The 13,599-nt window shown below is 41.2% G+C and overlaps 1 protein-coding gene across 3 annotated transcripts in view; it reads left to right on the forward strand.

The window, feature by feature from the left end:
- The window catches only part of ITGA9 (integrin subunit alpha 9), a 298,314-nt gene that overhangs the window by 72,696 nt on the left and 212,019 nt on the right, over positions 1-13,599 (forward strand). For all 3 annotated transcript variants that reach the window (XM_039526656.1, XM_039526655.1, XM_039526654.1), the window contains exon 15: positions 5,812-5,972. In XM_039526656.1, coding sequence (XP_039382590.1) covers positions 5,812-5,972 — 161 coding nt within the window. The remainder of the gene's footprint in view (positions 1-5,811; positions 5,973-13,599) is intronic.

Below are 13,599 nucleotides of genomic sequence, written 5' to 3' on the forward strand. Positions count from 1 at the left end.
CTATCTAAAGGTTTATTAACTAGGAGAAAAGAGTTATTTACAGGTTAAAGCAAAAATACATACACACAGATGAATTACCATCTCTGATTCCTACAGATGACAGAGATGTGGTAATCTGTCAATTCAAAAATGTATTTCAGGGCGGACCCAGGGGTAGCCCGTGGGGATCTCTGCCTTCATTTAATGTCTCTGGCCCTGTGAGAGTGCAAACAACAAAGAGATGAAAAATCTTCATGTCAACTACTTTTATTTCCCTCTTTGAGCATTCAGCAGGGGCGGCTCCAGGCACCAGCACGCCAAGCGCGTGCCGGGGGCGGCAAGCCACCGGGGGCGCTCTGCCGGTCACCGCGAGGGCGGCAGGCAGGTTGCCTTACGGTGGCATGCCTGCGCAGGGTCCTCTGGTCCCACGGCTTCAGCGGACCTCCCGCAGGCGTGCTGCCGAATCCGCAGGACCAGGGACCTCCCGCAGGCAAGCCACTGAAGACAGCCTGCCTGCCGTGCTTGGGGCGGCAAAATACCTAGAGCCGCCCCTGGCGTTCAGATTGATGGGACCAGGCCTTCTGCACGTACTTCTCCGTGGGTGGATGGGGTGATTAACAACATGTTTGTCTTATGGCCCACTTAATTTTTGATAGCTCTCCTGAGTGAGTGGGGCGATTCCTGTGCTTGGGTTCACAAATTCAGAACAAACATTTGCAAAGTTATAAAGCAAAGCTTACATATTTCCTTTTAGCATAGAATACAGATGTTACAAGTGAGATTAATGCATGCAGCAGCTTTCAAGCATTTCATAGTCTAAACACTAAATGCATTCTTATAAGACTAATACCTATTTTTAACAAAACTAACATACTATATAGGTGAGCTGGTTTGGTTTCCAGCTATGAGTTGGTCAGTTCTTAGCTAATGCCTATAGCTTTGGCCAGAGCTGGCACTTGGTTTTTCAGCATCACTTCTGCATGCAAGTTTTACAAGTCTGTACCGAACATGCAGTCACTATCCTATTCTTTCTATTATAAACTCGTATCTAAAATGTTTATTTTCATGTATTGCTATTTAATTCAGCGACCCATAAAGAAAATCTGTCTCCAACTTCATTGGGTTGATCAAACAAATTTTAAATATGGACCTTTTTCTCCCATTTTTTTCCCAGCACTATCTGCAGGACTACTAGTACTTTCACAGCTATTTGTAGACCAGTGTTTATTTTCACAATGTACTGTGTCATTCGCAAAGTACAAATCCTATCAATTTTATAGGCACTTTGTGCAGACTGAAATCTTCAGCGTCTTTTTCAGCTGAAATAGTTAGGGCTGAGTTAAAGAGGCATAGGATAGCGAAATGTGTTGCTTTGCACAGTGTGGCAGTCATTGTCTGACCTTTCTCTTTGCTGCAGCATGTGCTAGAAGGCTAGGTGGTTGGTTGTATTTCATATCCAGACAGAGCATTACCTCACAGGGTTTTGGATGTGTCAGAAATAGGAAACTTTTTTGCAGTTATTTATTTTTCATAAATCCCAGCATCTGGCTTAGGCTGTTCCTTGCTTCCCTGGTTGTGACCAGAAAGCTGCTTCAGGCCTGACTTTGGTGTTACATCTTCCAGTGCATTTTGGGGCCTTCAGTTTTTCTATATAGTCCTGAGCAATCCCTCATTCGATAGTAGCTACCTTTGCCTTGCTTATTCCCTAGGTGACAGAGCAAGGGAACAGTTTTCTTTAAGAACGAAGGGCAATATTACTGCATACATTGTAAAAAGGGGAGGAGCATAAAAAATTGACAGATAATATCTGATTCCCCCTCTTTAGCTTTGCCTTGTCTAGTCTAGAAAAAGGTTGAGTTTAGGTCCTACTTAGGGCAGGTTGACACTACAGACCTATATTGCTATAACTATGTCCCTCAAGGGCGTGAAAAATCCACAGCCCTGAGCGATGTAGTTATACCGATCTAACGCCCCAGTGTAGAAAGTGCTATGTAGACAGGAGGTGGATTAAGTACGCTCTAGTGCTGTATGTGAATTCAAGCCCCTAGCTAATGTACGCTAGCTAAGCCTGACCTTTAAACTATGTTTCCTAGTGTGACAGGGTAATAATTCTAGCTTGATGTTACCAGGTTGAATTGCAACTTAGGCTGGAGCATTGTTCCTGGCCTGGGCATGGCCTTTCGCTGCATAATCCACACACATCTGAGCACAATACCTTGTCAGCATGCTTCCAAACAATACCCCTTTCCCAGCTGAAGGCCCAGAACAGGAACATGGAGGCTGCTTGGGTCCCCCATATTTCAGGACACCGTGCTACTCGCCTCGCCACTGGCAAATGAAAGGAAACTTGCTATGCTCGCAGACGGGATAATTTATTTATACAGATTTAAAAAAATACCAAGCTACAATTTAATTTAAAAAAATGATGATGTGTGAATTGGATGATTTTCAATGCTTCTAAAAATGACAGGTTATAGGGCTGGCTCGAGCTAGGCATTGCGTACGCAGATACTGCGGAAGCTTCTTCACACAGCTCACTCAATGTACTTGACTTCTGCCCTGAATCACCCCATTCTAGTCCACTGCAAGAGAACTCCCTAGGCAGACGCAGCTGATTGTGACCACTTGTAGAGTGGTTTTGCGGGTGGAGCTACACTTTGAACTCGTAATTGGTGCACCTCAGGTGGTTCAGAGTTTCTCTTCAGTTTGGATAAACCACCGGGGCTTAAGATACCCTTAATACCCTTAGTCTAAAATACGTGATGTTACACTGAAAGCAGGTGTTTTGCTGCTTGTGTACTGAAACATAACAAAGTGGAGCAGGGGTACCTAATGCAATTCTTCTTAGGGTATATGCAGTGTGACCGGGATTGATCACTGAATTTGGTCTGCTGGTTGGATCATGAGCTACCCTGGCTTGGGCCAGGTGCTGACGGGGAGTGCGACATGAATGCTGATTCATGCCCCCCACCTACTGCAGTGTGTATGTGGGTATGTGACACTTGAGTATGAAAATCATGTGGTGTATCTGCTACTCCTTATTCAGCAAGTATCTTACTATGGCACTGATTGGGACATCTAGTCTGCTGTAATGGTGAATGGCCTCGTTTGCAAATGAACGAAATATACTTCTGAATGTAGTTTTATCAAACCTTTATAAAGATTTAGTTTGAATTCTGGGCAGAGAATTGGTCATTTCAAAATTTAATCTAAACCAATTGCATTCATGCCAATTTTTTATTCACTTCTGAATTCAAAGGCCAAATCCCATAAATATTTAAGAGGATGCATGTGTTTGAGTACCCCTGGCAGACTCTGGAAGGTTCCTAGTGAGAGTTAATTTAGTAGCAAAAACTTGCTACCCAGTACTCAGAGTGAATGGGAATAAATTAAATTGCAGCGGGTGCTTTATGAGCTAGTCAGTTACTTTCCCACCCTGGTTCCTTTTTTGTTTTGAAGCAACAAAGAAAAAAATCTTATTCATGGTATTTCAGCTTTTCCACTGATGTGACATCATTGGATGTAGCATAGGAATAAGTTGCCAAAAGAAAAGGGAAAAAGATGTGAAATGTGTTATTTAAAATGTATTAATCAAAACCATACATGGTTGCTATAGAAGGATGGTAACTGGAATGGTTTTGTTTAGAGGCTCTGTGCAGTGTTCTTATTAGTATTTGGGTTGCTTATTATGCTGTTCATCTAGACAAGAGCTTCTAATGTTGCATTTCTACTTGAGAATTTTAAAAGGTTTAGGACACACTCATGAATTGAACTTCCCAACACCTCAGTGAATTAGGTAGCCATTCTTATCCAGCTTTACGTCATTTGGGGTCTAGGGAGTTTGTCCTGGCCCCTGAGGCTGGTGACGAGTGTCTGCAGTGCCTTGTGTTCTGCTTGCACAGCTCTTGGATTTGCCCACAAATTTTCTTGTCTTTTGCAGCAACAGTTGCTCCTACAGTTGATATCATAGGTGTAGTCCAGGGGTAGGCAACCTATGGCATGTGTGCCAAAGGTGGCACACAGGCTGATTTTTCAGTGGCACTCACACTGCCCGGGTCCACACTGCCTGGCCACCGGTCTGGGGGGGGGGTGTCTGCGTTTTAATTTAATTTTAAATGAAGCTTCTTAAACATTTTAAAAACATTATTTACTTTACATACAACAATAATTTAGTTATCTATTATAGACTTATAGAAAGAGACCTTCTAAAAATGTTAAAATGTATTACTGGCATGCGAAACCTTAAATTAGAGTGAATAAATGAAGACTTGGCACAGCACTTCTGAAAGGTTGCCGACCCCTGGTGTAGTCTCATCAAAGGTAGGAGGAGAAGGTCTCCTAGGAAACAGAAAGAGGAGGAGACAGGATTGGGCATGGGGTCTGTACAAACTAAAATCAAAAATGGATTTTTTTTGTCTTTTAAAATAGGCCAAAATGTGTCATGCTTGACCTCAGTTTGGGCGTGATTCTGAGTTGTGATGGACACACAGAACTCCCATCAGCTACAGTCGGAATTGGAGTGCTCAGTACCTCGCAGGATCAGATCCTTTTACGCAAACTGTTTTTAAAATGATACAGAAGGTTGGACACACTCTTATTTTGGTGTAGATCTGACTTATTTTGGTTTAGTTTCAGTCATTTAGGAATTAATTTAAGCCAAACTGAAAAAAGTCTGATTTAAATTGAAATAAGAATGCCCACAGAGCCTTTTGCAACAGTTTGAAAAATGATTTAAGTTAAACCAATCCAACTACTGTGTATAGACAAGGCCTAAGTGAGGCCAATGACAACAATTGTGTTTTAAAGAGCTCAGAATGTTCTTCTCTCTCTCTGTCTCTGTATATGTATAAATAAAAATTTCACATAAAAGTTTTCAATCCAAGAAGAAATTAGGGTAACAATTTTAAAGTCTTCTAAGAAGATTGTTGTTTAGAGGTAGCAGTAACAGTTAGCTGGTTTAAATCAAAATTGATTTAAAAAACAAAACAGATGTATATACTTTTAAGGAAATCATTAAAATTCTGCTCAGATAATCAACGTTTGGCCTAATTATGTAATAATGCACAGAAACAGACATGAGCTAACTGTCACGTACATCACATGCAGACTAATTAAGCCCTGTGTTGCTGGCCATCTACTGATGTTCCCTTTATTGTATTAACATTCAGCTGAAATCACTAAGGACCACTTCCTGCAATAGGATCCACTAACGTAAGGGCCTCTGTGCTTTGTGTAGAGTCCCACTGACTTTAGTGGTACAGGCGTCCACTAAAAGAAAAAAGCTGATTTCATTGCTGGTTCAGGACCTCAGACATTGTAGCATTCACTTGTACAGCAGGTAGAATCCATCTGGATTATTCAACCAGTAAACAAATTGTTGAGTAAACAGATAAGAAGCCTTCTCTAGGGCAGTGGTCTCTGGTGATAGTTTGTTGGTCTATGAGTGCATGTTCTGTAGTTTTCAGGGGAATAATATTCATAAAGAGAAATGAACTACAAACTACTTCCTCTCATTATAATCTTACTAGCATTTAGAATTTAACTCAACCAGGAAATGCCAAGTTCTTGTTGACATCTGGTTCTTAGTTTATGGTGATATGGAGGGAAAACAAAGCACTTTCAACAGGGTGAGTAAAATATCTCTAGAATTTTTTGAATTATTTTTTACTAGTGCTTTCTCACATTCCTCGTAAAGGGCCTCCTCATCCAAGGTGCTGAACATCCTCTAAGTAAACATGCCAGAAGATGTAACAGGACAAACTGAAAGGCTGCTAGAAAAGAACCACCTTGGGCTGACAGTCATGGAATCTTCTTGTTTTCTTTTTTTGGCAGGTTTGAATTATATATTGTCTGCAGATGTGGCAAAGAAAGAAAAAGGCCAACAGCCCAGGGTTTACTTTGTGTCTTCTGGAGAAACAGTGGGACAGGTTGTGGAGCAGTTACAGCTGTCGTACATGAGGGAAAAGTGTGATCACTACCTAGCCTACGTGAAGGTCAGTCCATTCCATCTCTTCTCTGGCATTCACTTTTTTGCAGTTCCATCTGTTGCTTTAAGTATTTATTCTATAAGCCGTCAAAGCAGTTATGTTTGACTTGGTTTGGGATGCTTTTGCTTTTTAGTTCCTGTGGTTGAGCTTTCCTGGATGAATGGAAAGGCCTTCTCAGTGGAAGGTTTTGAACTTCCTCCCCAAGGGATCTCCCTAGGAGGTAGATATGGATTTGATGGCCTTCAGCACACAATGCAAGAAATATTGATTGGATGGATTGTGTTTTTGTTTTGGCTATTATATTTCCCCCAAATATGGATGCTAAGTTACTATGGTGGAACGGCAGTAGTTGGATAGCTTTATTTCATATGTCAAGTATCAGAGGGGTAGCCGTGTTAGTCTGGATCTGTAACTTCTTCAGATGCAAGTGCATCTGAAGAAGTGGGTATTCACCTTTGTTGCTTTTATTTCATATGTATGTTTTGGTGTCTAAATCATTTGCTTACATTGCCGTGATGACTATGGGAGTCTCCCAGGTGGCTGCTGGCTCAACTTTCAGTTCCGAGGCACACTCTTGACTTCATTTTGGGTTGAGATTGGAGGCGGGTTCATTGGAATTTTTATCCATGTCATTGGTTGTTACCTCCTTTATTCAAGATTGGGGATCTGTGTTTCTGGAGGGATGATATTGTTCCTTTGACAGAGTATGCGACCAGTCAGTTGGTAGGAAATGCTAATGATCTTTGGTCTACAGCTGTTACTGAAGAAATGTCCCCTAGGTGACCTTCTAGTTGAGAAGTGAATAAAAAAGCAATAGAGAATTATAATTCTGTTTATAGAAGTCTAGAGGATGGTTAAAAATAATCCATGTCATAAGGAATTATTCTTTTAAATTGTATACATGACTTTTGTGTTTTAATGTGTAAAGCATCATGATGCAAATCTGTGGAGCAATATGCTGAGATGATATGACTGGCCTGGTGATGCAACTGGCCTCTCATTTCAAGGACACTTCTCCATAAATTAAGCTGACCTAAATTCACTTTGCTTCACATGGCAGATACTGAGACAGTCCCTGTTTTTAAACTCCATGTTATCTTTGCATTTCCACTGACGAGCCAGTGTAGCCAATAATTCTCATAAGAAGGAACTCTTTCAGGAAGCTGCTTTGTACCTAAAGACCCTGAGCTTGGGAGATGAAATTAATCCTTGACATTATTAGCATTTTTCTGCAAGGTTGCTGACATAATTGAAAACAAACATAGTGACCACCAAGAAAGCAACCATATGCTATTAAGTTGCTTGTGTCCCGGGATGTAGACTACGTCTTCCAAGGTTTTCTGCTTATGGTGCAGCTCCCGGTTTCTGCTGTGGAAAAAGCTCATTACAGAAAATGTAAGCAAATTAGTTTACCATTAACTGGAATAACTGGATGCATGTTTAATAATTCTGGCCTTGCTCAAAGCAGCATGTCTGATCAGGCTTTAGTATATAATATTACTGAATTCTTGTGATTAAAACAGTTCAGGGAATATGCTCCTTTATTACTTAGGTCTTGCATTAAGAAATACTTAATTTCATACTAGCCCTATTGTGGTTTTTGGGTGATGGATAGAATTAACTAGGGGGAAACACATGCCTGGAAAGCTATTGTATTTGTTGTAATTATTGTTAGCTAAGGCTTGGGGTACAAAATGTTTTCAAAGAGAAACTATTTGCCTGCAAAACACTTGGGAATTGTAATTGCTTATGTAAAGGAAATCTATAAACACATTTACATTTACCAGCAGCTGTTTATTAGTAAAGTGAAACAGCTGTTCAACAAATAGGATTTAGTTGTTTATAGGATAGAAGCAAGGCCAAGGTTTTTTTCCAGTTGGGTAAACTGCAGGAAAGGTCATTAGTTTGCATAAAGAAGGATGCAAAGTAGTAAGGAATGATGATCCGTGGTAGTCTGTGCCCTCATGGGAGGAGGTGATGTGATCCATAGAGAATGACATTGGAAACATCAAAGAGCCTTGCAGACTCTGGAGGAGTGGAAATGGAGGTCATGATCCTTTACTGTTCTCAATCCTTGAGTAGGAAGCTAGTAAAAATACAAGTTCTTTGATTACATAGTTTGGTGAGATAGCTGGTGATGAGATCTGGGTTTTAAGGTTTGCACTGGAATGATTTATCAAATATTCTTTGCTTTTAGTTTTCCTTTCCCTCCCCTTTGTACCAGGTGCTCTATGAAATTACCCACTTTTCGCACTGTGGTGTTTGAGACTGTCCCTAACCCATTCACTTTATTACCATTCATTTTGATCTTCTGTGACAAAAGTTTTAATGTAGCAGCATTTCTTTTTGCAACTGCAGTGTTGGAGTATGTGTGGTCACGATGTAGAGATTAGTGCTTAGGAAGACCAAATGAATTGATGTATTAATATCTGAGATGGGTCACCTAATCCTGGTGGGTAAACAAGCTACCTGAACCCACTGGCAGCCAGCAGAACTGTGGGTTACGTTGTTCAAATGACAGTATGTTTCTAGTTTGTCTAGTTGGGATTTCTCTGTTTCATTGTATAGTTGACAAGCCATGGCTTTTGGAGACAGCCACTCCACTAAAACATACCATAGGGCTACTGGCCTGTCTCCCCAGGAAGCACTAGTGCCACACTCAGCATCTGTTCAGGCCCTTCCTTTGGGGCCCAGTTTCTTCTTCAGACACAAAACTCACAAAATAACACCAAAACAAAGCTATTCCCCTGGCCAAAGCAGGCTGCAATGTTCCAGAGGCCTTTCCCCTTGTCTCTCTCTCTCTTCTCCCTGCTCCAGTGCCTGCCACCGGATTCACCCTGCTTCCTACAGCTGCACTCTTCAGCTGAGCTTTCATCCCTTTTCAGGAATCACCTGACCCCTTCTCAGCCGACTGTGATAATCTCTTCCCTCACGCCCAAACACCTGTTCTGAAGAGGCTTTGTCTCCAAACAGAGCTGGCCGGCCCCAGGCCCACAGATGCATTCATTACACTTTACACTTCATTACACTGTTGCTGAGAGAGAGCATTCACTAGTCTGATGACTCCTCCATTAATCTGAGCATGAGCTATCCCTCTTATTTCTATTATTGACTCTGAGCCTGTATAAAATTATCTAGCTTTTTAAGTAACTGAGTTACGGACGGTACAATTGAGCTCTGATTGTGATGCTCAAGAGTGTCACTGGTTTTCTCAGGTTAGTGTTTAGCATTGATGCCGTGCTGTTCACTGAGAGGTGCTCTACCGCTGGACAGTTCCTCATATGACCCTGAACATAACAGCACGAGTAACACTAGAAATAAACTGACCTATAGTAAAAAGCAACAAAGAGTCCTGTGGCACCTTATAGACTAACAAATGTATTGGAGCATAAGCTTTCGTGGGTGAATACCCACTTCATCAAAAAAGATATACTGGCACTAGAAAAGGTTCAGAGAAGGGCAACTAAAATGATTAGGGGTTTGGAACAGGTCCTATGAGGAGAGATTAAAGAGGTTAGGACTTTTCAGCTTGGAAAAGAGGAGACTAAGGGCGGATATGATAGAGGTATATAAAATCATGAGTGATGTGGAGAAAGTAGATAAGGAAAGGTTATTTACTTATTCCCATAATACAAGAACTAGGGGTCACCAAATGAAATTAATAGGCAGCAGGTTTAAAACAAATAAAAGGAAGTTCTTCTTCACATAGCACACAGTCAACTTGTGGAACTCCTTACCTGAGGAGGTTGTGAAGGCTAGGACTATAACAGCATTTAAAAGAGAACTGGATAAATTCATGGAGGTTAAGTCCATTAATGGCTATTAGCCAGGATGGGTAAGGAATGGTGTCCCTAGCCTCTGTTTGTCAGAGGGTGGAGATGGATGGCAGGAGAGAGATCACTTGATCATTACCTGTTAGGTTCACTCCTTCTGGGGCACCTGGCATTGGCCACTGTCAGTAGACAAGATACCGGGCTAGATGGACCTTTGGTCTGACCCAGTACGGCCGTTCTTATGTTCTTATGTCAGACGCATGTAATGGAAATTTCCAGAGGCAGGTATATATATGCAAGCAAGAATCAGTCTAGAGATGACAAGGTTAGTTCAATCAGGGAGGATGTGGCCCTCTTTGAGGAGTTGAGGGAACACCAAGGGAGGAGAAACTGTTTTTGTAGTTGGCTAGCCATTCACAGTCTTTGTTTAATCCTGAGCTGATGGTGTCAAATTTGCAAATGAACTGAAGCTCAGCAGTTTCTCTTTGAAGTCTGATCCTGAAGTTTTTTTGCTGTAGGATGGCTACCTGTAAATGTGTCCAGGAAGGTTGAAGTGTTCTCCTACAGGTTTTTGTATATTGCCATTCCTAATATCTGACTTGTGTCCATTTATCCTTTTACACAGGGACTGTCCAGTTTGGCCGATGTACATAGCAGAGGGGCATTGCTGGCACATGATGGCATATATAACATTGGTGGACGTGCAGGTGAATGAACTGGTGATGTTGTAGCTGGTCTGGTTAGGTCCTGTGATGGTGTCACTGGTGTAGATATGTGGGCAGAGTTGGCATCGAGGTTTGTTGCATGGATTGGTTCCTGAGTTAGAGTTACTATGGTGTGGTGCGTTATTGCTGGTGAGAATATGCTTAAGATTAGCAGGTTGTCTGTGGGTGAGGACTTGCCTGCTTCCCAAGGTCTGTGAAAGCGAGGGATCATTGTCCAGGATGGGTTGTAGATCACTGATGATGCATTGGAGAGGTTTTAGCTGAGGACTGTAGGTGATGGTGAGTGGAGTTCTGTTGGTTTCTTTCTTGGGCTTGTCTTGCAGCATGAAGCTTCTGGGTACACGTCTGGTGGTGTTCACACTTCAACTGCAAGAAGAGGACCTCATCCTCCCTGATTGAACTAACCTCGTTATCTCTAGACTGATTCTTGCCTGCATATTTATACCTGCCTCTGGAAATTTCCATTACAGGCATCTGACGAAGTGGGTATTCACCCACGAAAGCTTATGCTCCAATACATTTGTTAGTCTATAAGGTGCCATGAGACTGTTGCTTTTTACAGATCCAGACTGACACGGCTACCCCTCTGATACTTGACCTATAGTAGACTACCATTGGGTTTCATGTCACTAATCCACAGATCCTACAATAAAAACCCACCAGCCACATCTCACTTCTCAGAGAAGATTTAATATCAGATTTTGTGATAAGGTCTCATACTTCTACAACTACAAAATACACTGAATTGTGTTTACTAGCATATAATGAAGCATTGCCATAAATAATAACTCAGCTACATCTTTTCACAGTAAATTTCACAGTATATTCACTCTAATATATTTTAGAATGCAACTGGCTATTATTTTATAGTCTCCTACTTGCAAATGCAGAGAGATTTTTTGCAGTGGGACTCTCAGTACATTATGGAGATTCTGCTTTAAATTATTATTACAGTAATTGCAGGTCTTGTGTCTACAACAGAACTTGTAGTAATAGTGGGGCCATTAATTTTCCATTTCCTCCTTCTGAGGATGCACTGTCTCGTTAGTTGTTGCCAAAGGGCAAACTTCCTGGCGATGCATATTGTCATCTTTGTCACCACTGTGGCTATGCAGAGATTGCAAAACTTGTCACAATTTGTAATTGGTTGCTTCATGGAATATCTAGTGATGTCACTTCTCGTACCATATCTTATATAGTGTTGGCATACCAGCTGATGTCCAAAAAGCATCTCAGTTCTTATTTGAAGACATAGCATCAGAAGGAAACAGAATGCCGTATCTATTTCAAATACCTTGCTCCAGTTTTCAAAACCTTTTGATGTTTTTTGGCCAAATCCCTGGTCCTCAGAAAGGAGGGAATTTGGCTCCTTCAATAGAAGTAATTTTCTTTGTGATAGTCTGGTCATTGCTGACTCTCACAAGTGTAGGATTAGTATCAGAGGGGTAGCCATGTTAGTCTAGTGTAGGATTGTCCACCTGTGGGAACCTTTCCCAGCATATGTTGCTATGGGGTTCTGGGGTATGGTTCTGAAAACTGCTTAGCACCTTCTGAAAATGCTGAGTATATTCAATATCCATTGACTTTAGTGGGAGCTGAGGGCAATTAGCCCCTTGTGGAATCAGGCCCCTGGCTCATAGAAATTATGCAGGAAATTATCAAAGATTGTACAATGCTGATCATTTCGAGAGAGTCAGAAAAGATCAATTATTGCTTCATTCTCCACTATCTCAGCTCAGCATCTGCAGGCTCCCACTAGAATTTTTTTTTAAGTTCTAACTAACTCCAGCTGGCATCAAGCTATTAAGACACCACTTTACAATTCTTGTAATCAAACTACAGGTCAGTGCTTAAAATCCCTTCACAAAATGTTTTTCTACGTTGTTTAATTATTTTAAAGGCCACCACTGTCTTCCTTCTGCAAGCTTGTCAGAATCAGTAACAAAATACATCTGCTTTTACCCTGTGAGCCTCCATCAGTGTTACTGGATTAGAGGAAGCCAAAAGAATTTTTAAGCCAGTTTGTTTATTTTCTCATATATGTGTATCATTTTCAGTAGTATGCACAGCCAACACAAAAATTAGAGAAATAGGAACATGACAGGAAAGAGAGAAGCAAGAGAGAGAGAGAGGCTCTAGAAATTGAAAAGAAAAAAAAGTTAGATATTTTCTTCTATATTTCTCTAATCTTAATCTTGATTTGGCTCTATACTATGATGTTCTCCTTGTCCTCACCTCTACTTAGAGACCATGTGAGTTGAAGGTACTCAGCAAATCCCACAGATGGACCCATAATGTGTTTAACATGCATTCTGACCAGGGCAGTTTTACACCATTGACCCCCTTATAGGATTTTGTTTCCAGGTTGCAGCTGCTGTTACTTCCTCCTTTTCTGAATTTCCCTCATATTTAGAAAAATGTGAGAGGATGGGACAGGAAAATCCACCAACCGGAATTTGAAACTGAGAGCAAACAGTATAGTGCTGCACATTTGTTAGGTCAGATCTTATTTTCACAGGACCATGATGATGATGATAACCGCTCATATGATCCCTGTGTTTATTATAGGTGACCCCTGTGGGTTTGTATCCAGCTGAAGGCTGGTCAACTGAGCTAGCTATTGCTATCAGTCACTGCTCTGGCAGTTCAAAGCCAGGGCCTTAACAGCCTCACCTTCATGGATGATGTTGCAAAGATGTTACAGGCATTGATAATACATAAACGGGCTTGCTCATCCTTGAGACAACCCCTCCCTTTTATATTTATTAAAGATATTCTAGTGGAAACAGGTGTTGGCTATGGTTAATAATATTACAATAGTTTCTAGGAATCCCAGTCATGGGCCATGGCTCTGGTGTTTGTGTCTGTTCAGTCTAGTAATAAAAGACAGTCCTGGTCTCAGAAAACTCACAATCTTTGTGTCAGACAGGACACAACAGGTAGACAAAACAGGCAAATAAGTTGCAGGTGGGTTGGGAGGATGAGGTAACAATAAAATAGTTTGGCAGAAACCACTGCTCATCATATCACTTCTAAAATCCAGCAGTTGGCTGCCTTTCATTGTTTTCTCCTTTGAAAGAATGAATGACCTTCACAAAGCAGCAAAGAATCCTGTGGCACCTTATAGACTAACAG

Source organism: Mauremys reevesii, linkage group 2 (assembly GCF_016161935.1).
Source record: "Mauremys reevesii isolate NIE-2019 linkage group 2, ASM1616193v1, whole genome shotgun sequence".
NCBI lineage: Eukaryota > Metazoa > Chordata > Testudines > Geoemydidae > Mauremys > Mauremys reevesii.